Source organism: Rhipicephalus sanguineus, chromosome 1, assembly GCF_013339695.2.
Source record: "Rhipicephalus sanguineus isolate Rsan-2018 chromosome 1, BIME_Rsan_1.4, whole genome shotgun sequence".
In the NCBI taxonomy this organism is placed as follows: Eukaryota; Metazoa; Arthropoda; class Arachnida; order Ixodida; family Ixodidae; genus Rhipicephalus; species Rhipicephalus sanguineus.
The window spans coordinates 60,496,563-60,523,067 of record NC_051176.1 but is presented as its reverse complement, the minus strand read 5'-3'; the positions used below and the strand labels follow the sequence as shown (position 1 = coordinate 60,523,067).

Here is a 26,505-nt window from a genome sequence, read left to right as displayed (position 1 = left end):
GCAGCAAAGGCATTTGACTCAGTAGAGGTACCTGCAGTCTAGTGTGATGATATAACTTCTCTGCTGCTGACTAAAAGCCACATTTTTAACCGGTCAGCCTGGCAGGTTTTAAAATGAGTTTGTGTCTTTATTGTGGTGTCATTTTGGTGTGTTACCGTTTACTGCTCTTCAAGAAGTATTGTGGTGCCTTCCTGTTGGAGTTTTAGTGTGGCCTTTATTCCAAACCAGCATTTATTTATTCTAGCCTGTAGTTGAATTTGTAGTCAATTTTTTTTCTCTTGGCTACATGCTATGCAACTGAGGACAGCAGCTACAAAATGCAATTTTTTACGCTACAAAGCGTGCTCCAAATGTGCTTGGCCATTCCCATCGCTGTATATGTGATCCTACAGTCTATTTTACTTGTTTGCAGGGCATTCCTAAAGAGAAAACATGGGAGGTCAAACTGGAGGAAATGGTGAACTTCCTAGTGGATGAAAGCAACAAGTGAGCTTTGTAACATCAATGGCCTTCTTTGCTTGCTGTGTATCATCATGTTTAAGTTAGTACCAAACAAAACAAGACAAGTTTAGTTACCAACTCTGATACAGTATAGACCGCTTATAACGTAAGTCGCCGGAGTCGCGAATATCCGCACTATAAGCGGTACCGCACTATAACCAAAACGACCTTCTTCAAAGGCTGCACTTGCGCAAAACGTGTTGAGCATATAGCCTCGCGTGTCCGATAATCGACATATGCGATTTGGGGCGCTTACAACCACTTAAATCTCCGAATGTTAAAAAATTAACCGCCAAAGACCCGCATTGCCAACGAAATGAACACGGGGGAAAAAAGCAAACAAAACAAAGCGCCATAGCGGAAATTCGCGGACTACATTTCAGGCCACCTCGAGGTATGAGCATTACACAGAAACCATGTCGAATCGTGACCGAAATTTCACGTGCTGAGCGGTACCGATCGTTCGATTTCACGGGCGCGCACGCGATGTCCAAGACATTGCAATCGAATCCGGAACCACAATTCGAGAGTTGTATGTGCCAACCATGCCCTCGTTTTCATTAACTATATGATTCTCTTCCCTTCAAGTGCAGCCATCGCAAAAAGTTTCGTTGGTTCCGCACCAAACCGCAACTTTTATCGCCCGCGACCGCTACCGAAAAGCAACCAACACTGATTAGGCCTAGCCTGCGGTTCAGCATGTTGTCGCGGGAAGATTGTCCAAGACAACATGAAGATCGGACGTCGAAAAGATCGCACTCAAGCACTAACCCAAGAACAGCGCGCGTGATACGAAGTTTGTGTTCGCGGCCGGGAGATCAACGGCGACAAAAGCCCGCCAAGCTCGTTTAAGTCCGCGCACTGGCAGAAAAGGCGAAAGCTCGCGTCATGAAGCCGCAAAACTTTTCAATTTGCGGACGAGGTAGCAAACGCGATATCTGTAGCAAGTGTGATAACGACGACGCTTTTCCCGACAGGAAACTTACTTTAAAGCGCACTTGATGAGGACGCGATCATCGTATGTTCCACGCGGAACGCGCTGCCGGCAAGCGGCCGCGGAGCGGAGCCTTGCCGCCGCCGGTGCAAAGGCTACTCCGTCGCCTAGGCAACCACCATCCTTCCCCACTCGGCGAACCCGCACAGCGCTGCCGGGGTCTTTTTCCTCCCTCTGCCCCTCGTTCGTTCACTGTGCGTGCCCTCGCCCTTCGTAATGACCTCGTCGCTCCCTCCCCAGCGGCGTACCTCCTTTGAGAACCGCACTCGCTACCGCGTTTGTCAGAAATATTTTCCCGCAACCGCATTATAAACGGTATTTCATCTTGGGGGACTGCACAATAAGTGGTATGCGTATACATGCGGTTCTATGGGAGGGTAAACGGGAGTCAAAAAAGACCGCATTATAACCAGTCCTGCACTATATGCGGTTACGTTATAAGTGGTCTGCACTGTATTCTGTGCTTGTCAAGCTCCTCAGACAACTGTACTTTTCACTTGCACATTCACATCTTGGCTACTGCCTCTTAGTACGAGGAAATGGTAAAGTGACCATATTCTGCAGCCTCTGAAGCGTGATCAAGTCGCGGGGGGAGGGGAGGGTTGCGGAATGACGGAAGGAAGAACAGGTGATACAGCTCAGACCACTTATAACGTAACCGCTTACAGTGCAGTACCAGCTATAATGTGGTTTTTTCTGACTCCCGTTTACCCTCCCATAGAACTCCATGTATACGCATACCGCTTATTGTGCAGTCCCCCGAGATGAAAGACCGGTTATAATGCGGCTGCCGGAACGTTCTCAGAGATGCGAGAAAGCGAGCGTGCTTCTCAGCGGAGATGCGCCGGCGGGGGAGAGAGCGGCGACGGGGGAGAGAGCGGCGACGGCTTTACGAAGGAGGAGTGGACGTGGAATGAACGAACAAGGAGCGGGGGAAGAAAAAAAAAAGGGGGATGGCGGTGGGGGACAGCAGCCCGGCGCGAGTGCGTGGTGTGAGGAGGGGAAGCGGTTGCTTGGCGACGGAGAAGCCTTTGCCCCCTTGACATGCGCGCTTTGCCCCGGCCGCATGACATGCGCGCTCCGCTACGTACGGGCGCCCGCTTCCGCATCAAGAGCGCGTTACCGCTATTTGTCTCCGTTGGGAAAATAGTTGCTTCGTCATAGAGCGCAGATATCGCGCGTGCAACCTCGATTCCCCCACAAGTAACAATGCTTTGAGACGCGATTAAGCTTTCGCCTTTGCCACCAACAGGCAGACTTACAAGCTTGAGAGACTTTTTCAGGATAGTTGCTGCGACTGTTCTCCCGACCGCGAACCGAAACTGCATTTCACGTTTGATGCCCTCAGTTTAGCTCGCGAGTGTGATCTCTTCTACGCCCGATCTTCGTGTTACCTAGGGCAAGCTTCTCGTGGCGGCATGCCAAGTTGCAACGCGCACGCTAGGCCTAATGAGCGCTAGCTGTCATGTCGGCGGCTGCGGACTACAGAAGTTGCGGTTTGGTGCCGAGTCAATGAAACATTTTGCAGTTGTTGCATTTAGAAGGGGTGACTTACATCTTTAACGAAAACGCGGGCATGCGTGTGAAACACTCGAGTGGTGGTTTGTGGTCGCCACCGTTTTCGACATGGCGCACGCGCAGTGTGCTACCGCGGCGACTTCCTGTGACGGCGCATTTTTTCCACGTTCGTTATGTCGGCACCGCAGGTCCGCGGACGCTAACCGTTCAACATTTCCAAATGTAAGCAGACGCAAACTTACGTCCCAGTCGCATGCCTCGATAGTCGGAATCGCGCGCCTACCCATTGGTCATGTTTTGCACACGTGCAACCTTTCAAAAATGTTGTTTTGGTTATAGTGCGGTACCACTTATAGTGCGGATATTCGCGACTCCGGCGACTTAAGTTATAAGCGGTCTATGCTGTATAGCTCAAACAGAAAATTCCACTTTTTATCACCACAGCTGCACCCTAACCATGCGGCGTTCCTTGTTTACCACGTTTTCTCCTGGCCAGCATGCACACTTAATACTTATTGCTTAAATGTATCTTCCTCAGCGGTCCTTCATTTTTGCTGATGTGCCCGTGGTACTGCTCACATGTCATGTGCACTTTCACTTTGAGCATCAGCATTGCCTTAAAGGGACGCTAAAGGCGAATAACAATTTATGTCAGAGTGAAAGGTCAATGTGTGAGAACGTTAAAACGTCAATAGTATCAACAGCAGTGCTCTAGTAATCGAGAAATTAACGTAAATGTAGGACACGATGTGCGCCATGAGTGGGACATTTTGGAAATGATGCCGATGGCGTCAAAGAGTCCCGAGTACAATTAACCACTACTAATCAAACTAGCTGCAATAGAGAAAGAACCTTCCATGCATCACAAGACGTAATAAAATGCTGCTTGTTCGTTTCTGTTTGATTCATGGAAAAAAGAACCTCTTGGCACTACCATGGGCAACGGCACGAGTGGTTCAAAAGTTCTGTTTTCGCCGAGCTGCGCGTCTCAGTGGTAGTTTCGGTAGTGCGTACTGCTGAGTGTTCTTGGCTCTCGCCATTTGCGCCTGTCGATACTCTACTCCTGCTGCTGCTGGCCAAGCTAAGCTCCGTTACCGTTAACTATACAGTTTCGGAGTGGCCCATGGCTGCGTCTTGGCAAGGTTGATGGCCGCTGTTGCGCAAGAAACCATAGCTTCGGTGGCCAGGCAGTTAAGGCGGGCAATGTTGGGCACGGCCACTGCTACGTCAGAAGGTCCGTCCGTTCAGGCGGATGATTTTAAGTGCACTAACGCCATGTGGACCACTAAAACGTGATCTTCTTTCAAAATAAGCATTTCCTTGGCACGAAACAAGCACTACGAGGTTTCTGCAACGCTATTGCAACAATTAACGTCGACTTAATATTTCCCTTTAGTGTTCCTTTAAGTATGGCCAAATGAAGCTGCGTCTTCTCGGCATCCACACATTGTTCATCAGAGAAAACACCCTTTCCACTGGTGCATTTGTGCCTGGCAAGCGCATGCCGTGCACAGTGATTACATTGATAATTTCACAAGGTACGTCATTTGTCTGGAAGTGCCAAAGCTGCTCCACCCACCGTTCCCCAACAGGTTTCTTTTGGTTCTTCCATTCTTCCAGCTTTTCAGTCGTGACTTATAGTGAAGCATTGCAAGTCTCATCAAATGAAGCGTTTTCGTCAATATCAGCATGACTGAACTGTGAGGTTATAAGCTGTTCATTTTTCTGCACATCTTCCCAAAGGGGTGCTGACTCAAGAGATGCCCACAAAAGATGGCTAATCTCATCAAACTGACTGCACCATCGCGCAAGGTACGACGTGCAAGTCTGGTAGAACTTCTTCGCAACTTCTCCTAATGACCCTCTTTGCACTTGTCCCTGTTCTTCAAGTGACGTTCTCCTGGAACGCACACTTAATGACAAAAGTGCCTGCTGTAGTCTGTCTTGGACTTGGTCCGCAGCTGGTTCAGTGTTTTGTGGACTTCGATGGCAGTTTTCGAGTCCCCTTTAATCTGCAGCACAGTAGCTTCAAACATCGCAGCTTGGCTGTATAGAAAGTGGAGCCAGAGCTCTGCACATGCATTTTCAAAAAATGACTTAATCAGGAAGGGGCATTTGTGCATCGACAAAAAGTACAACTTCAACGCTGCAAAGAGCTTGAGCACCCTCTCAGTAGCTGGCATCGGTGCCAGCCACGTGGTCTTGCTATAGCCAAGAAGCCGTTGGTACTCCACTGACGCGAAGTCATGAAACTCCTTGAATGACTCCACGCACACTGTATAGATATAAATGTAGGAGTATATCCTAACAATCGCAGCTTCAATGTTGAGGGGCAGGCAGTCAGCAGCAGTCTAGGTAGTGTTGTGAACTATGTGTGCTGTGCAGCCAATCCCAATGATCTTGTGAGGCAGAGCATTTTGCATTCTAGAAAAGACGTTCTTGCCGTTACGCATGGCACCACCAAAGTTGCAGTTGGCATTGTCAGCACTGAAAGCAATCAACTTCGATGCAGTGTTGTTGGTTTCCAGTGTGTTTATAATGTACTGGCTCACCATGATCGAAGTCTCACCTGGCAAAGCATTGACATCCAGCAGCTTCGTTTGCACTCCAGCAGCAGTGCTGAAGTAATGGACCATTATTGGAAACACCTTCAAATCCTTGTGGTTCAATGCATCACCATACCTGCCAACTCTCCCGAATTTTGACCTAATCACCATACCTGCCAACTCTCCCGAATTTTGACCTAATCTCTCGATTGTACGAATGCTATCTCGAATCTTCCGAAAAGTGGCCGCCACAGCAGAGGTGTTTTTTTTTTTAATCACGCGCGTACATCAGCCTTTCCTCCTGCAACAGTTGCGGTGCTGCGGAAGAGCACTCGCCACTACACTTCTCGTTCATTGTAAGCATACCATAGAGTACTGCTAAGTACATTCTAAGCACTATAGTACCGCGCATCTGGGCGAAGGCCGGCCGCGAGACGCACTCACTGCTGCTGAAAAACATTTATTTACAGATGTTATTTACAGGGAAGGTGGGAGCTGTTCTTATGGGGTGGCCCTGTACAAACACTAGGTGGGCTCCCTCTTACGGGAGCCCATCGACGTTGTCCGCGGCCCGGGCCCACTTGACCAAGGCCCGCTGGGCCGTCAGGTTAGAGCAGCCGAGCAGGGCTGCCTCCCAGTCCTCCCGCGAAAGGTTGGGTAGTGGGGTAAGGTTTGGGGTTTTTTGGCATGCCCACACCATGTAGAAAATTTCGCAGGAATTTTCCTCACAATGCGGGCACTTCCTCGTGCAAGTGGGGTCAAAGTGTACTGAAAGATGGTGAGGGAAAAGGTACCACATCTTTTGCGTCTGTCTGTCTTGGCCCCCCTTCCACGCATAGTTTTGGTGGGAAGCATTGATGCGAGCTCTCCGAGAGAGTCCGCGTTAATGTGACGTGTTGTCAACTTAAAACCTGTAACAGCGCCGGCCAGTTCACATCCCCAACTGCCAATGGAGATCGGTTGGTTCGGTGGAGCGTGCGCGCCACGGCGCTGCTGCCGATCGAGGCGGCTGTGTATGTGGACGTGTGTTGCGGACGACCTCCGCAAGGATCGCTAGCTACCATCACTAAAAACAGGTCTTTCATGAGCACGGCAGGCAGGCATCTTTCTAGAGAAGGCGTTTGAAGCACGAGCGGCTTTGAAGGAAGTTCAAGCGCATTTTGTACGCTAGGCCTACGCCGCCTTCCTAGGCGTCAGTTGTGTTTGTTACGTGGTTGTGGGGGTTGCGTGTTTCTGCAAGTTCAGTTGTAAGGTCAATGGCGCTGTCAAAAGCAAAGAAGAAGTACTTGCAAGTGTTTCTGGACTTATGCGCAGCTGAGTTTCTATGCTTTGTGACTTTGCGGAAAGATGACAAGTACGGATTCTGTACCACGTGCGCCTGTGATGTAAGCGTTTGACACAGTGGCAAGGCTGACATAAAGGTGCACATTGCTGCCGATATGCAACCCCCCCTCCCCTTGCTGCGATCTCCCAAATTTTCATGCTGCTAGGTTGGTAGGTATGCATCACAAAAGAGTGAGACGAACTTTGCACTCTGCAGGTCAGCCTTCAACTCTACTGCGGAAAACGCGAGCACGGTCAAAGCTATCGCTTCGGCTTTCATGCGTTCACAGGCAAACTTCTTGTTGAAAAGCTTCTGCAGAAATTTTGAGGGGCAGTCCATCAACCAAAAGCTTTGCTTGTCTGCAGCGGTATGGAATGCAAACATGCCCTCGGAAGCATTGAGCTTTAGCTCCTTGTCACCAGCATGCTCTTGCCTAAAAAATTTCGTTAGTGCACTGGAAGAGGCAGCCGCTGACACACTTTGCTTGTGCTTCTCTGTGCCGATGTGTTTGAAAATGTCAGGACGTCCACTTTGGGCGATAGAAAAGCCTGCTCCGCAGTTATCACAGCGGACATCGTACTCAGAATTTGTCTTGTTTACGAACGGGAACTCCCTCCCTAGTCCTTCATTCAACTTGCATTTCTGCTTAGGTATTGTTCTTGGCTGAATACAGAGGCATTAAAATCAAGTCCATGTGCTTCCGCCAGTCCAGCGGCGCCAAGCTCATAGATTGGGGTGAACCAGCAAAAACTTCAGCATGTGGCGTTGGAAGCGAACAAGAACGACAAGACACATGCCAAGAATGTGAATCTCGTGTGAATATGAGCAAACGAGCTTTGGATTGTCTTGACTTTTGCTTGATAGGTAGCTGACAGAGATGCACCCATGGATAACAATTTATGTAAGAGTAAAAGGTCAATGCTTGAGAACGTCTAAAACATCAATATTACGCATATCAGTGCTTCAGTATTCAAGAAACTTCAATGTAGGAGATGATGTGTACCACCAGTGGGACATTCTGATACAGTTAAACCTGTTTATAATGAACTCGTGCCGCGATAATTGGTCGTTATATCAGTAGTTCGTTGTATGTGGACTCACCCTTAAAAATGGGCACTCAGCGACCGAACCGTTTTTTTTTCTGCATATTTTTATTAAGTGCTAACAAACTTCTCAGGTGACAAGTTAGGTCTTTTCGCGTGTTAAGCGACGCCCGCTGCGTGCTCACGGGTGAATTAAACCGCCTTTGCAATGAACTGACGCCATTTCACTGAAGCGCAGTACCGCCACGTGTAACCGATCATCCCTGGCTAGTTGCGTGTAGCACGTCGCCTGCTCGGCTCACGCCGTCACATGCTGAGCCATTTGCAGTCTAATGTATGTGTGCGTTTGTGCCTTCTTCGTGCATGCTTCGTTCCGGATCGTGCACCAGTGCGGCGAGTTGCCTGTTCGTTCAACACGACAAAGAGAAGCATTTTGCAAGCAACGTGCAAGCGGCCTCGCACGACGCAGTAGTGACAAACTTGCGAACAGCAGCATGACGTGCTCATATTGCCGTCACTCCGCACAGTTTACACCACACGCACAGCTGAGCAGATATCTGCAGATGTCTGTGATAAGGTTGTCAGCGATGAGTCATAATGGTATGTTCATTGCCAGCCGCCACCTCGCCTTCGCTCTTTTCTGATGCATATCAGTGAAGGCATCGCCGCAGCGGCGCGGAAGTTATCATTGATCGACCAATCTCTGCTTTTACCGAAAGGCAGAAGACCTTTTGCGGCACATTGCATCATCGGCGAGTTGAGGGTTGCAGTGAACTTTTATGCGACGAAAAGTTATCACTTCTTGCATTTATGGTTTCTTGTGTTCGAAGGCATTGTTTGGTTCGTTGTCAGCGGTCGTAGGTGCAGAGAACAGCAACAGAAAAGGTTGTCGTGTAAAAGCTGACCGCAAGTCTCCATGCTGCCTCCTATTTCTTTTTTTTTTTTGTACTGTCATTCTGACACTGAAAAAACGCCTGGAAAGTGAGCGACCTTGCTCGCAGCATCCGAAATCTACGTGAGGTGCTCGCCGCAGTCTATGATACCTTTGTCGCAAGTAAACTGCAGCGGGGCACGCATGACCGTGCACCTCTCTCATGCTGAATGCCTGTTTGAAATTTTTTTTAGCTTCATATGCGCCATATTTTTACCACGATTGTGTCGGAAGTGTTCGTTGTATGAGTAGGAGGCTTTGAAAAATGTTCGCTATATGTGGACGCAGTTTCAGTGGGTAGCATAAGAAAATCGTAAGTGCACCAAAATATGGTTGTTATAATGGATAGATTGTTATATCTGGGATCGTTATAAGTGGGCTCAACTGTACTAGCCCTGTTGCATCGTAAGCCCTCAGTACTAATAATCACAAGTACTCAAACTACTGATAAAAAAGAACATTGCAGTGCATTACAAGACAGAATAAAATGCAACTTGTGCATTTCAGTTTGATTCATGGAAAAAAGAATTTTGTGACATTGCGCTTGAGAACGATGCGGCTGGTCCAGCTTGGCTTGGGCGTGAGGACGATGTGGCTTGTCCAGCTTGGCTTGTGCGCTGGCTGTTGGGCAGTAGAGGGTGGGCATGGTGAATTCTGCGACACTAGCCCCTGCTCAAGGCTGGTGCTTGAATTGCACTAACAGCATGTGGACCACTAAAGTTTGATTTTCTTCCGAACTAAGTATTTCCTTGGCATGTAAAAAAAAGCACTATGAGGTTTCTATAATGCTCTTTCAACAATCCCCATTGAATGCATACAGTGGAACCTCAGTTATACATCCCTCGGTTATGTGACGACCTGCATTTTATGACGGATCAGTTTGGTCCCGGCAAAACCCTTATAGGAATAACATATTGAAAACCTCGATTGTACAACACAATTTTATGCAGACCCCACCTCCTATGATGCCTCTCTGGTACCATCCAGGAAAAAAAAAAAAAACATTTTTACTCTTGCATGTTCACATTTTACTCTAAACATGCACCAAATTTTCACTGGTTCAGTATAAAAAATCATCGGGATGCAAAAACAGATTCTTAATGTAAAATCGATGTGCCCCTGTACTGATATTTAGAACGAAGAAAAAAGACAAGCATAATTTCCCTTCGTAAAATTGGAAATTCGTTCACCTGGCAGTTCATTTTCCGCAGCGATCAAGTTTTCCTGGTGTTAAGATCGCTTGTGGATACGCCTCGATCACATGCGTATTCAAGAACCGCTACCCAGGCAAGCTCAATCTACGCGGATTTGCATGAGACTATCAACAAGGCAGCCCTTCTTGACCGGATATTTTCCTGTTTCGGCCTGTAAAAACTTTTACTGGTCAACATGCAGCTGAATTCTTCCCCTTGTTGGCACTACTAACAGTCCAGGCCTCGACCACACTAAGGCGGTGTGCGTCACAGCTATCTTTGGTGCCAAATAATGTATCCTTGATGCAAGCTTTCATAATGAAAACGGCACATCACCAATTGCTCTTCATTACAATCACATACAACACACAGAGATCACTGAATCTATGTGAACTCGCAACAAAATGTGCTCTGTCGCCATTTTGTAAGTGCAGTGACACTGCATCTGACCACTCTGAAGGGAGGCTGTTACCACTGCTGGCTTTGGTTTCATTTTCTTACTCGATTTTTTATTGCAAAGATGAGCGTTAGATTCGATTTCTTTTTTTTTTTAATGTGAGAATAACGATTCACTCACACCTTTTCCATTTAAATGCTTGGCTGTTATTTTCTGTCATTTTCTTGAATAATTCGATTTAACTTTCTTGGAGCAGTGCAGGTTTGTGCTGCGAACTTATTCAAGCGGTCTGTGCACGTTTTCTGGGGAAGGCTGAGTGTCACTGCCCATTTTCTTAGTTTTTCAAGTATACAACGGCCGGATTATGCAATGGTTTTGCGTGGCCCCCTCAAAATCGTATAATCGGGGTTCCGTTGTATTTGCCAGTAGTGTCCCTTTAAAGGGGCTATGACTCCCAATTTTCCATAATAATCTCTGTTATGTGGATTAATCCTTGTGCATTCACAAATAAGCTGGCGAAATTTTAGCGCATTTGATCGAGTACTTAACTTATAATCAAATATTTTACAAACACGTGAGCGGCCCGAGAGTCAGGCAACACTGGTGCACTCGCGAGCCGTGACGTAACAAGCAGCTAGTTGTGCAAGCCTCTGCATTGTGGCGAACGATATTGTTCCGTGGTCCGCTGCATGTGATATCGAGATATTTGAGCTTTCTTCAGCTTGGCACTGAAATTGAACGATTTGCAGCGGCTGAAACTTTGGTAGAAGATGACGGCCTCATTTCGTGGTGCACATGACGTCATACGCACCATAGCAAAATGGCAGTCGCAGACGGTGAATGTGCTTTACAGCCAACAACTTCTAGGTCTTGTTTTGCACTGAAATAGTCTTTTACGGCCCACTTTTGAAATCCGTATAGGCATAATAGACCCTCTACTTCTAGTTTTCACTGAAAACCACAAATCTTTGGGCGACCGTGTCATGGCCCCTTTAAAGGGCCCCTCACCAGGTTACCTAACGAATTTTAGTTACACATTGCAAGTTGTTGCGAGCCCAATAAAGAGCATTATGCCACAAGAATTTTTCTAATCGGTCGGTTAGAAGCTGAGAAAAACAATAATTTGTAGCGGCGCGAAACCATGATGCGAGGAGGCGAGCTGCAAACCCTCGCCGCTCGCCCCGCGTAGCCTTCGCAAGCCAAATCCCTTCCCTGCCCTCTTCGGCACGCGAGTGGAAGGATCACATAACGCATACGCATGAACACGTCATGCGCACAGAATGTCACGAGCGCATGACGCGCCCGAACCAGCCCGAGCCCCCGAGACGCGAGCGGTGTTGTGGCGGCGTTCTTTGCGCTTCATCTCTGCAAGTTATGCCGAATGCGCCCTCGCCGATCACTTGGCTTTCAAGCTTTTACTGAGCACGAAAGCTGCAACATTTGTACGGACGCGAGACTAGCGGTGTGCCGCATGAACATCTAGTTAGACGCGGGAGGATAAATGAGCCTAATGAGCGCTGGAACGCGGTAGAAAATTAGTTTCGTTGTAAAGGGTGGCGTCTGCACGATGCGCAAAGCGCGAGAACACGAACGCGTGCGAAACGGAGGTAGATTAGTCTCGAATCTCGCTGCGATTCGCAGTAAAAATTAAAAAAAGAAAACGCACACATTCCGTTTGTGTGTTTTATTATTGCTCTCAAGTTTTATTCATCCACTCAAGCAACAAATTACAAAAACTACGCGTTGTGTCAAATAATTATCGCAGTGTCACGTGCTACTGTTGGCGACGTCAGAGCACACTCGTCTACGTAGAGGAGCGACGTCACAGCACTACTATCTACGTAGGGCCGTTCCCTCATGCACGTCATCCCCTCATTCTCTGGGCGCGTGGACGCGAGAAGAAGGGCAAGCAGCGTTCAGCTTGAAATTTGACCCATTTACGCGGCGCGTAGCGTTGCAAATTTTGGCAGACGTAATGGTGAACGCCTAGTGCATGGATTGCGCTCGTCAGCTCAAAATTGTCAAACCTGGTGAGGGGCCCTTTAAGAGGGGTCCCCACCAGCTTTGAACAGTTATGAAATTGTTACCTGAGTAGAGGCACAGGATACAGCTTACGATGAACTTTACTACTGAGGAAGACAATAAAGACACAGTATGTCATTGCAAATTGTCGAAACTCTGTGTTTATGCAACTTTTTCTCTAAGATTGTTGACAGAGGTAGAAAATCTAAAAAAGTTGACAAATATGTAATATGCAGTACTTAACATGTATTTTGTCGGATCATTGCATGTTTAATGAATGTAGTAGAGTTTTAAATTGTTAGGTGTAAATGGTTACCAGTGTGAAATTTTTAAATGTATGACTTATGCTTGTAATAGCGGAGTGTTTTTGCAGTGTTGTATTAATTATTTACTTAAGATTTTGAGGGCACTTAAGATTTTGCAGCGTGTTAACACTAAATTGGGCTGTGAGTAGTGTTGATATTTTCTCTTGTAGTTGTTGCTGCATTTCGTTTGCTTCATTGATACTTGCAAACTGTTACTTCTGCTGCATCAGCAATGTAAAGATCTTTGGGAGATTGCGCCTTACTTTACAGGCAGGCCTTAAATTTGAAAAAAAGTTTATTTGAGCAAATCTGAGAAAGTCGGGGAAGATGAAGGCTTCAAGCAATTGGAAATCGTCGAGCAAGGAATGTCATTTGAACCAGTTCTGTGTAGTGTCTTCAAGGCAGCAACTGCTTTTCTTAGCAGCATTTTCATATGCTCCTTGCCCACTCCCCCATCCCTTTGGCGATCTTTCATTATCTAAGCTGGTGTCTCTAAGGAACAAAGTACGTCAGCTACTAGAGTTTTCACACAACAAAGCAAAGTCACCATTGCACATTATGTACAATCATGACAACTAGCCTGCTTTGTTTCTGGCCCTGGAGAGTACATTTGTACAAAAAAGCGTTCTAAAGTAAAAATTAGTGCAGTAAATACCACATTTACTCATGTAAATTGTTCACTCTTTTTTTTTTCTTCTTGTTTTAGGATTTCAAAAGATGGGTGTGCAAGTTGTGTGTCAATTTCACAAATGGGGCCATGTAAACTACGAGATTTTGCATAGATGTCAGCTGTAACATCTACTGAGAACATGCCACACAAATTATCACATTTAACTTGACACTAACTGAAGAATTGGCTGGCTGGAAGTGGGAGCAGCAAGTGCTGATGAACTGACAGTGATAAATCGGGCGGATCGATAAACCCCTATCCCGTAATGCCATGCACTACAATAAAACCTCGTCAGTACAGACCTGCCAGGGCTGCTACTTAATTAAGCCCTATTGACCAAGCGGTACAAGGCTTTTTCATTCTATTAACCAAAATGCAGAATATATTTCAGCTCTCTCTCATGACATTTCATGGTGGCAACCCAAAGAGCAATTCAAAACTAATAAGGAACAGGTGTCTGACATTGTAGTAGAGTGAACCACTCGTACAGCTTTCCTTGGTGTGTGTGTGTGTGTGTGTGTGTGTGTGTGTGTGTGTGTGTGTGTGTGCACTTGTGTAGTGGTCCAAGCAGAAACTAGCATCACTTATTTGAAATGTGTTACGTGCTGCTTGGAGCTGATCATACCAACATTGTCAGGGCGTCTATTGGGCAGTACTGTACAGGCAGGTTTGCAGTGGGAGTGTCTATGCAGCAAGGTTTCGTCGTGTTTGTGCCGCTCCCGACCTTGTCATTGTATTTGTTCTGTTATCGTGTGGGAGTGAGGCATGCCTTGCTGGGCCAATGCTGAATTTTTGCCGGGATTCTGCTTTTCGTATGTTCTAGTGATTTGAAAACCTGCTTGAAGGGCCAGAACCCCATGGTCCAAAATTTGTGATGAAGAGATAACTGCACACTTCATCTTCGGAAACAGCGCGAGCACACGGGACAAGAAAGACAGACAGGACTTTGCGCTGCACACTTGTCTGATGGGAACATGCTGCGGCAAGAAATTTGCAAATGAGTGCATTAATAAGGAAGTAACAGGAGACAGAACAATAATTTTCGGCTGGTTTCGGTTTCTCGCTTGGCCTCTCCACTTTTCTTCGTCACTCAGAGGGTAGGTCTAACCCGTCGTCATGACTGCACCTACATCGGCAACATAACACCACGTCTGCGATTGCGTTATAGGCGTGCAGCCAACAACCGAGCAAGGCTTCCTCCACGTGCTGGTCGTGTCATTTGCTTGCAGGTGGCACAGTGAGGAAGCGTGGTGCGAGGCAAATGTTGGTGTGAGGCAATGACGAGGTAAACAAATATGTGACAGGCGCAACAACTGCGCAGCCAAAACCACATCACCGTAAGGGCCAAGGCACAGTATCATAGTGCGGAGTATCATAGTGCGGAGAACCAATCGACGAGGTCAGTGGTACGCAGCGTTGCCCATGGCCGACAGTTAGTGGGAGAAAAGGACTGGTCAGGCACAGGAAAGGGGGGCAGGAATTGTTATTTGAAATAGGGTGTCTGCGTGGCATGCAGCGCTCTGATATTCGTAAAATGTGATCACTGCGGCCTTCTGAATGAATGAGCAAGCTTGTTTGGGAGGTGTTAAAAGATGAGTCTGGGCCTGTTTATTAGCCCTTTAATAAGAAAATTTCTTGCAGTCCTAGTGACTTCGAAATAAAGGGGCTTTACTGTAATCTTTTCCAAGCTTCAAAGTGCACAGAATTTGGAGAAGGTACGACATGTTAATGAACTTTTGCTTGAGGCAAAGAGCAATACGTGAGAGCAGTAAATAAATATTAATAAACTTCTAAAACATACGCAAGCTTGTCGAAGTGCTGAAATCTACTTACCTATATATATGTATAACAAACTATGAATGTCAAGTCGAATGAACAGCTACTGCAGGATGGCGCAGTAAATCCAATTTGGTGCACTTTGACACAGTTGGCGCAGGAGTGGAATCACTGTACTAGTTTGTACAGTGATTCCACTCCTGCGCCAACTGCGTCAAAGTGCGCCAAATCGAATTTACTGCGCCATCCCGATAAAATCCACGTAAATGGCGCCAAACTGTGCCAGAGTCTCGGGTTTTACGGTGTCTATCATTGGCATGTGGCCTTCTGTAAAAAAGCAGTAAATTCCCATCTGCAGTTGCCTCCATATCTGCAGAACCAAGCAAACATGCAGGGGTGCAACAGCTGCACCAATTACGCCAATTTGATAAATTCCTAATTTTTGTGCCAAACTGAGCTACAACCGCAAAATTTGCTGAAATGGTGCCACTTTGCCCCAAAATGCTCGACCAGCTTCAGAATTTTCACATTTGCACTAATTTTAACAAGAAATATGGGCCGCGTTGGCCACCGGAAATTTGGGCACGACCTGCGCAGCACAGACTGAAGGAAATGCAGAGCAATGCCACGCTTAACAGTTTTAGAATGCGTGGAATCATATGGCAACAGTGCCTTTTTACTGCGAGGCAAGTAAGCACAACAGACGTGATCAGTTTTCACAGCCTGCTAATATCTAAAAATTGCAAAGAATTATCGGTGGGAAGCTCGTGATTGAAAGTTAGTCCTTTAGCATTTGTCTTACAGGCATCTAAAATGAAGTTACCAATTCTTGGTTACGCACAGGGCACATCTTGTCTAAAACAATAAAAAAAAATCATCGAATTCCTAAAAACATTAAAAGGATGAGATGAAGTAGATACACATTGTAGTGCCTGGTCAATATGAGATAAAAAGATGTCACATAAAATCTGTGCTACACTGGACACGATACAAATGCCTTTCTTCTCCTGGTTATTCTCTTCGAATATTTCTCTTGATTTAGTCACATGCCATCATTGTCTATACATTGTAGCACTGCTTCAAGGCGTGCATTGTGCTCTTCTTCATCCTTGCCGCTAACGAAAATATCATCTAATAGACTTGCATGCACTCCTTCGAGACCTTGAAGTAGCTCTTCCGTGTACAGCTGAAATATAGCAACAGCTACTGCTACTCTGAACTGTAGGCATGTTACTCGAAAGAGTCCTTAATGAGTTGACATTGTCAAAAGATCAGCTGTTTCTTTGTCAGCAACTATGCTTAGTCAAAATCAAGTTTGGAGAACTTGGAACAGCGAGCTAGCTTTGCGAACAGTTCTTCCAGTGTTGGCAAGGAATACGTCTCCCAACGAATGACGGGGTTCAAGGTACTCTTATAGTCCCCACAAATTCGGATACTGCCATCCTTCTTGACTACCGGCACTATAGGTGTGGCCGACTCAGAATGTCGAACACATAGAGTTTCTTACAATAATACCTATAGGGGAATCTGGTGCTAGTGTCTACGCGGGCTCCTTGAGCAGCGCTTCAACCACCATGGGAATGATGGGAAGTACAGGCTTCGGATTTGCTTCGGATGGATTAGGTTCTTGAGATTCGCGATGCTTGTTTGCAGAGTGTAAAACAAAGCGATATGAAGTTATTTCCAATTAAAACTTGCTTCATTCTTTTGTATGTAAAACTTACTGCAAAAAGTTTGCATAACCATGAGATAGAACTGGAACCTGAACAAATTCAACCACCAGGGTATGCATTATTCTGCACTTGTGTTCCAGATTTGGCATCGCAATATAATGAATTATTTTGTTTACAACACTTAAAACAGACACGCTTGTTTTTCCCTCGAAAGTACGCATGATCTATTTATGGAAAAAACAGTACTGTATTGAGTGAGAAACAATGTATCGTCTGCTGCGATGCCAGGTGCGTCTGTCCAAGTGGTCTGCCCCCAATGCATCTCTAATTTTGTTGTGAAGTGAAGTCAGAGGAGCATGACGGTGCGTCTACTTAGCTTCGCCGTCGTTTTGCAGTCTATTTGAAAGAGTTTTGACAAGTAGCGCTTATCACAAAACGTGGACTCTGCACTTTCCTGCACTGGCATGGGACGCTACATCTATGCGCAGCGGTGAGTGCACGACGCTTTGCTAAAACTGTCAAATACAACCTGTAAAGCTGAAATGTCGCAGCAAACCAATAGATATAGCGGTCTTCAGCCTCTTTAAACAACAAAGGCACTGCTTGAGTGCTTTAAAACGCAGCCCACTGCCCATGCCTCGCAAAGAACGAAACTGAAACTGTAGAAAAAGATCCGTAGATAGTTCGCTAGCTTATGAAATCCAGTCCGAAGCCTGTACTTCCCATTATTCCCATGGTGGTTGAACGATTGCAGCGCCAGTTTCCTCTCTAGGTTATTGTATGAAACTCTATGGTCGGACAGGCTCAAGAATACCTTGCCCGATAAGCTTATTCAGGGTGTCATCTACTCGTGGAAGCAGAGCGAAGGGAATAGGCCGGGGCTTGAAAAATCTGGTTTGAGCATTGGGTTGCATTTCCACCCATTACTGGTAGCCCTTGGCTCTTCCCCAGACCAGGTTGAAAGACATTATTCATCCTCAGCTGATGAACCTTCAATTCAATCCCGAGAGTCTTGAACCAACCAGTCCGACAAGATGTAGCCGCTCCTGCCTGCCCTTGTAGTTGACTCGAACTGTCACCGAGTCTAGCACCTTCACTTCTTGCTCGCTATGCATTCGAAGTTGCAGTTCACATGGTTGAAGTTTATGCTTGGACACCCGCAGTCGCTACAGAGTCCTCTCGTTGACGCAGAACATACAACTCCGGAATCAACTTCCATCTCTAGAGGCTGTCCGTTAACTTTGACAGTGACGTGGAATGCAGGCTTTCAGCTGCTATTTGGAAGACGCCATACACGTTCGTTGTTCCAACACCGCGACACTGACCGGCTTGCCTGCTGCCTTCCGTCCAGGGTGTTGAGTAATGCTGAGCTTTCCGCCGGCAAGCCTTCACAGTGTGCCCATGCTTTTTGCGATAGTGGCATTGCATGTGCCAAAATGGACTCGTGTCTGGCACATGATGTCCTCCACAACGAAAATATTTGCTCGTCGTCTGTTGTTTACTGTCTGGCTTAGGCTTCGCTGCTGCTGCTGCTGCTTTCTGAATGCTGCATAGCTCTGCCGCTCCCCCTCCCTACCCCTGAATTTTCTCGTCCTTATACTGCCAACACATTTCGTTGGGCCACCGCAAAGGTTAACTCAGGCTCAGAAAGAAGCTGTCGTAAGGCGTCATCCCGGAGCACAGAACAAGCTCTCATGGGGCATACCTTCTAATGTATAGAATAACAGGGGGCTGAGCTAGTTGGTAGGTATTCATGATAAAAAGACAGGGTGTGCAAAACACGAACACAACAGAGAAGTCAAGACACCACAAGTGCCTCTAATGTAGTCCCAAAGTTGCAATGCTTTGACAGTTGACGAAGCTCGGCGATATAATCAGCAATGCTCTCGTCGGGCCGCTGGTCACGCTTGCCAAACTGGAATCATTGCACTCTGACGTATGACTTGGAGTCTGACAGTTTCTGGATGATTCGTCATGATTCTGGATGATTCGTCGCTACGCTGGTTGCCGACGGCAGAGCCGGTGAGCACAGGGAACGAATGACTGCGCACGTTGGTGGACCATATACTGTGCACAGCACGCCACACAAGTTCTTCCATGGTTATGTAACTTGCTTCGAAATAAAATTCGAGCCTTTCAACGGACAAAGACCATGCCACCTCACCGGAGCCTGGTGCAGATCCGCCTTTTTCGCAATGCCACGGTGCATGCACTTTTCCCCTAGCGGAAAAGTCACGAAACGCCCTTTGATCTCGGAGGCTTTCTGGCGGTACCAGTTGTCCTGGCCCCTACCAAAGCGGCAGAGGGCAGCACAGGAAAATGTAAAAGCCAGATTTTCCCACGTTGCCCAATGTTGGTGTTGCTGCCATCTCGCTGTACTACATCAATAGCCACTTGCTACGTCTCGCTGGTTTGCTTCGTCGCCACTTACTATGTTTTTATTGCCCGCTCACTTGCGGTACACTGTGTGTTACATAGTTGCTACTTCGCAACTGTTACACTGTAAGTTACGCCAAGCAAGTCCGGCACAGTTATTCGCACTCGATTATGTTTATGCTATTGGGGCTGTACCCTTTTTAATAGGTCGCCCCACTCATGTCATAGGGTTGCCGACACAATACACAAGGCCGCTGACACAACAGCAACACTTGCATGGTCGTAGGCAGGGGGGTGCAAAAGGGGCACTTGCCCCCCTCAAGCCACACCGGCACTTGCCCCCCACCCTAGCTATATGTCAGCTCTCGCCCCCTCCCCCAGCTGCGATGCAGCACGGGTTTGCACCCCCCAAGGAAAAAATCCTGCCGACGCCCATGAACACTTGCTGAGTATATTGAGGAAATGTTGCTGATCTGTTTCAAGAGGCCCCTGTGATCATGAGTGGATATTATTGCACTGCGTGCAGCGGGTAACTTGATCTCATATAAAAAAGTACAAAAGATTTCTTCTTCACCACTTCACTAGCTACGCAGAAAGTGGGAGAAAGCGGGCCCACGAGATATTGGCTGATTTCTTTCCTGCAAGAACATTGTATACATGTCTGCATTTTCTAAGAAAGTGTTTATTTGCTCTATTTTTTTCCTTTGCCCTCATGTTTTCTTCTGAACCCCCATGAACTGCACTTGGCATACTTCATATGTGCTATTTCAAACGGTACATGCCTGAGTCGATCTGTTGTCTCATACTGAGCCCACTACAACATTACTCGTCTTTGCATACTGTCTCCAAAACCACATGTATTGCTTGTCGTGCACACAAGCACTCTTTAACGTGCCTTGCAAGCTGTCTTTACATAGAAGTAATTGAAATTGTGCAGGTCGAAGCTAGTATGCACCATATACTCTGATACCGTAGCTTGTGGGCGAAATGCAAAGGCACTCGTGTACTTAGATTTAGGTAAAAAAAGCTCCAGGAGGTCATAATCGACACGACTTTCTCACTGAGGCTTGCCTAATATTCGTATTGCGGTTTTTGTGCGTAAAACCCCCTAATCTAATCTGCCACGGGGTGTTGCGATGGGCCGCAATAAGCCCTCTTGTCGCGTGCACCGATTACTCACCGGGGGTGATCTACATTATAGCACGTGGGGCGACATGAGGCAGGCCAAGTAGCCCAAGCTATCCTTCTTCAGCTGGATATTTGTGAGGCAATCTAGTCTAGTAATCGGGTAAGTTTATGATTATCAAAAAATGTGTCGGGGCCCTTTTCAAATGCATGCAGTGTTTGTAAAAGCATTTGTATTCAGCTCCTTTTGTGGTGGCTTTTTCCTTACAGGGACCTCCTGATTGTGGGCAAACGGCAAATCGCAGGTCTGCACGATAGCCTCGGTCAGTGCTTAATCCATGTCACGTCGCCAACTAAACCCCTCCGGTGATTACAGAAAGCAGCATGGAGCTGTTGAGTCTGTAGCACCTTCGGCAGCAGCCTAAGTGCCTTTTTTTTTTTTTAATGTTTGCTGTGAACCACCTGCGGAAGTCACTCCGGTGTATTTCCAAAAAGGAATGCAAGTTTTGTACATTCTTTTTGCGGTGTGAAAAATAAAAGAACATTTTTGTATATTTCTCACGAGAGCAGTATAGTGTCAGATGCCAGCCTATGTTGGCAGCATTTTCTTTCTGCCACGGCAGCAAGCAGAATGCCAGCGCAGCTGTGCCAGTGAATCTCTCTGCTACTGCAAGGTGAATTCATTTCCTAAAAAGCACATTATTGGAACTTCTGGTTGCTATTACATCCGGACGTCTCTTGTGTGTGGTGTCCTCGTGTGTGAGCCCCACAAAGCTTCTTGCTTGCCGTTGGCTTTTCCTGGCATATACTGCTAGAGTGGCGCTCGTGATTGCGAGGGCACAGGTTTCATTGTCGCGTTAGTGTCTTATTTTCTTTTACAGCGAATCTCTCTAGTGCTGGGATCAAATAGTACTGATGTAGACAAAATCGAGGTTCGCAAAACGTCCGGCGGAACCGCTTTTTGTCGGAGCACGCAGACTCGCACTATGGCAGACACCTTGAGTATAATGTCCGAGTTCAAGGTTATTATTTATTATTCAAGTTATTATTTCTGCAGTTTCACGCGTGTCTCTCATGTTTGCACGTCACGTTAAGAAGAGGCGACGTCCGAGTCAACGACTTCGACCTAATATGGTGCTCAACTGGACAAAGGGTGTCACGACCAGTGCTGCCAGATGGCCCAAAGACAATCAGGTAGCCGGACTACGCTCTAGCCACACCAGCTAAAAATCATTAGATCCCTTGAAAGCACTTTGATGACATCAATTTAATTAACTGAAGTAGTAATCATTTTAATTATTTTTATTTTCGTTTGTAAGCCCATACTTAGATGCGAAGCATTTCTTAGCGAACTTATGCGACTCTGAGCGTATCTATCTATCTAGACACCTACGACTTGGTGCTCTCCTTGCCGCTTCGTTAGTTGGATATGTATCAAAATTGGTATGACATGACTATGACGAACATACATGAGAGGTCATACCATGAAAATGATATGCATGCCATGAACGGCATTCTTTACATGATATGGAACTCTAGGCCGTTTCATTAACATGCGTTATATACCAAAGTTGGTATGGAGCGATTAGAGTTTATAACGAACGTGGGTGACAGGTCCTAACGAGCAAATCATGACACACATGTGTATAACATGATTTACATGCCATGGTCTCCGGGCGCTCGCGGCCGTTCAATTAAATGGATATATATCAAAATTGGTATGATGCGACATTTCTGTATGACGAACATAAACGACAGGTAGTGACATGCACGCAGGGGTGGAAGTGCTGCGCCATTTGCACCACGCTGCGCTAATCCGCTTCTGCTACGCCATCCTGCTCCAAAACGCAATATTGCGCCGAAACTGCTCCCAAGCAGTCTTTGGTGCACGGCCTCCGCAATGGGCTCCGGTGCGCTGCCGGAACCGATCACCGAGGCTACGTTTGGTGCCTTCATGTGCCGCTGTCATCCGTGTCATGGCGCGCCTATGCGAGCTCATATCATCATCACATCACTTGGCGTGCTCTCGTGACGTCGTCGAAGGCGCAAAAAAGCTAGCGAGCCTGTACAGGAGCTATCTACAAGAAAGCAACGTTTTTAGATTCAAGAAAGTGAGTTGTCCGGCCATATTTCGGTGGCGCCGGCGGCAACGCAGTTTTCTGGCGCGCTGCGCGCACGAGGCGGTTGCTGTCATCGTGGCCTGGGATTGCGAACATTAATAAAAGTAAGTGCGTTGACGCTTCATATTGTCGAAAAGGTTCTATTTGCTGCGAATATTTAATTTGATGTGAAGCCATGAGGATAGTGCGAGCAGCTGCCGCGGACGTAAACGCGGGGCGGCCACCGCCCCGCGTGACCACCGCGACCTTTTTATCTCATTCGAGTATCATTTCAGTGGAGGACACCCAGTCGTTCCCTCCCCCCGCATTCTTTTGTGCTCTCCCCACTTTATTCTGTTCGCCAGCTGGATTGGAGGGGCCACCGGAACTAATCTGATGTCACCGTTTCTTGCTACGCGCGTTTGAGCAAGAGTTCACCCTGCGTCTCAACCACTTTGTTCTCAAAGATGGCGGCCACAGTGACGTCAATGCAAGCCATGTGTAGCTGAGTGTGTAAGATGGATTTTGTGTCATAAGTCTGCATGAGAAAGAAAAATTTGTTTTATCCGTTTGCGGTCAATGAAGCCACTACCAACCGCGAAACCACTCAGAAGGCTTCGGCTTTTGTAAGTCGATTGGACCATTTCTGAAACTCATTTTCTTTAGTGAGAGCGTGCCATGTGAATTTTTTGCATTGCACACAAGCCCTTAGACGTTATAAATGCAGCATGTAAACGCGCTCGTGCAGCGACGAGCTTAGTCTCGCCAGTGCGATTGGTCGCGTTGTTCGATTTTTGCTCGTCAGAACCTGCGCTCGGCTCGTGGTTGAGTACGCTGTGGCTCGTACCATCCGCACGCCGCCGTTGCTGTGTGTGGTTTGGTACATGAGGTGGCGAGTGAAGAAATATACAAAAAAGAATACGATAGACAATTGGAACGCTTATTACTCAGACGAATGTGAGGTAGTACGAAAACAGAACCACGCGATACAAATTGTGCGCTTGCGACATCTAGTATCATCACACCTCATGTACCATATTTGCGGGCATATAACCGACACCAATAATTGACAAATCTTGGAAGGGAACTTGGGAAAAGGTGGAACAGCATAGCGCAGTTTTTGGCGCGATTTACGCGCGTGTTTTTTTGACGAACGCCTTCGCGAAATCGCGCTGTTGCGTCCCGAATGGCATGATTTCATGCGCTACTCACGCGTGGTCGGAGGGTCGCGCGCGTCATTTTGACGAACGCCATCTCAAGAAAATCGCGCCGCCGCGCGGATGGATGGATAGATGGATGCTATGAGCGTCCCCTTTATAACGGGGCGGTGACATGTCTGTCACCAGGCTCGAAGAAAAAAAAAAAAGAAAAACCTTCCTTGTTTCATGTTGGCCTAATACCTTATCTACATTGATTAAATCTATGTTATTATAAAAAAAATATAAATTCACGGTCCATCTCTCTGCCTCTTAAGGTAGAATGACCTTATTTTTCCCCATTATTTATTTTTGTACTTTATCTCTACTTTTCTGCCACATACTCTAACCGTCTCTTACTTATTTCTATCGCGGACGTGTTCAGCTTTCCATTGTTGTCCCTAAAACCCAAGGCTTCCTGTAGACTCGTGCCCACACGTATACCTGGGTGAATATCGCCACATTCAATCAGTACATGTTCCATCGTTTCCTTAGTTCCCCCGCAGCATGTACATTGTTGTTCTTCGTTACTGAATCTCGCTTTATAACTACGCGTTCTAAGGCAGCCCGACCTTGCTTCAAACAGTAAAGCGCTTCCCCCTGAATTATCATAAAACCTTTCCTTCCTTATTTCGTTTTTTTCCCTTTCGGTAGTTACTCAGAGCCGGCTTCTTTTCCATCGCTGTCATCCAATAAGTTCTCTCCGCCTCTCTGACCTTCCGCTTAATGCTCCTTGTTGCCACATCGCCCGCACTGCTAGCCGTATATTTACTGGTGAGCCTCCTAGTTCTTTTTCTCCACTGCGTGTCAACGCTTCTTCCTACTCGAAAACTCCTCGCGCGGCGCGTCGCTCGCTCGTCCGACAAGCGGAGTTTAGCGTGCAGACGCGTGTTTGCTTGGTTTCTTCCAGTGCCTTCAGACGGCGCTGACCTCCGCGCATTTCGAAGGAACAATTTGAAGCCGGTGTAGGCATTTGACGAAAATGTAGCAACCCAGCAAGCGCGGCGCGAAAGCGCCACTGCTGAAAAATGTGCATTACCATGAACGTTTTGAATTTTTCAGTCAAGTGTAGCTATTCAAAACATCGCTTATCGGTTGTTTCATCAGTATTGAATGTTTCCTAAAATCGTTGGAATTTCTAGTGTTTACCAGAAATTAAAAAAAAATTAAACAATGATCTTTGACCCTAGACTTTTGCTCAAAAACACATATTTGGTGCTCCAAAGCTACTCCAAAACAGCATTATGCCTGCTCCCTGAGCTGTTCCAAAACACTCAAGCCCACTTCCACCCCTGTGCACGGCGGGTGTAGGAAAAAACGTCCCCGGAATATACGTCCCCAGAAGATACGTCCCCGGAAGAAACGTCCCCGTTGGCATGGCTCTCTAGGAAAAAAAGTCCCCAAGTGAAAAATTTACCGAAAAACGAATCCAATGTGAACTCACTTGACAAAACTGCATTCTGTATTCGACACTTCGCAAATTTTCGGCCACATTGGGTTAAAAAAAGAATGAAGGTAAAGCCGAATCGTACGTCCAATAACCCTCGATCAGGAAATGTTCAGTTTTCGTCGTCCCGGCAGTATAGTCCTCACACAGGTTAACACTCTGCTGCATGGCCATGACCGCTGATTTGCGCCTCTTCTTTCGGGGTGCACCGACTTCTTTCGAGCCACCGGGCCATCTCCAATGTCACGGTGGCTTCTTCCGAGCGCAAGGCATCAGAGGCCCTCCCCACTGTTGGGCGGCTGTGGCCCGCCATGCTTGCCAGCCTGTTCTGTTTCAGGCCACCGCATGATTGTTCTTCCTGTGTCCTCCATGAACAGTGGCCGAGTAGGCGTTCCACATAGGAGTAAACTTGAATTTCAGTAAACTACAATCTTCGCGCGGATCTTTTTTTTTTTTTTTTTTTGCAGTGGGAAATGAAGAATTGGTGACTTGAAGGCCCAACGTTTGAGGGCCCCCGTATGGGGACGTTTTTTTCCGACAACGCAAATGGGGACATTTCTTCCAGGGACATTTGTTCCGGGGTCGTTTACTCCGGTGACGTATCATCCGGGGACGTTTATTCCGGGGACGTTTTTTCCGGAACCCGTGCACGTTATGTGCGGCATGACTTACATGCCACGCTCATGGTGCTCTAAATTGGAACTGCGTGACGGGACTGTATGACGAACATAAATATCAGGTCCTGACATGCAACTCGTAATATGCATGTCATGTACGACATGATTTACATGACACCGTATTGGTGCTCTTCCGGCCGTTCTGCTAACAGGATATATACTGAAATTGGTGTGGCTTCACATGAGCGTATACATGTCGAACCAGCGCCTCCTCTAGGAGGCGCTAGTCTGGTCAAATGCGTGTCATGTATACGACAGATGAATATGACGTGCACTTCGTGCTTTCGCGGCCGTTTCGTTCTGTTCATTTGAGTCGAAATCGGTGTGGCGTAGCATGAGTGTATGACGAACATTAGTCATGAAAAAGTCGGAACATGAAAACAGCGACATGCATATCATGTTCGTCATGATTAACTTGCCGTGCACATCGTTCCCTCGCGGCCGTTTCCTTACATTTGCTTGAGCCGAAATCGCTGTGGCATGACATAAGTGCGTGACGAACATGGATGTCCGGTCGTAAAGTAAAATAAAGACATGCTTGTCATGTGCATCAGGATTAACATGTAGCGCACTTCGTGCTCTCGCGACGGCTTCGTTAGATTCACTTGGGCTGAGATTGGTTTGACGTGACATGAGCGCACGACGACCGCGAATTCCAGATCGTAACATGAAAATAATGCCATGCGTGTCAT

The 26,505-nt window shown here is 47.0% G+C and overlaps 1 protein-coding gene across 3 annotated transcripts in view; it reads left to right on the top strand.

Annotated features, from left to right (window-relative positions):
- Positions 1–20,955, top strand: part of LOC119391925 (uncharacterized) — a 129,948-nt gene extending 108,993 nt beyond the window's left edge. For all 3 annotated transcript variants that reach the window (XM_049414472.1, XM_049414471.1, XM_049414481.1), the window contains 2 exons: positions 413–486; positions 20,665–20,955. In XM_049414472.1, the coding sequence (XP_049270429.1) occupies positions 413–486; positions 20,665–20,764 (174 nt within the window). In that variant the 3' untranslated portion in view covers positions 20,765–20,955. The remainder of the gene's footprint in view (positions 1–412; positions 487–20,664) is intronic.
- The last annotated feature ends 5,550 nt before the right edge of the window (positions 20,956–26,505 follow it).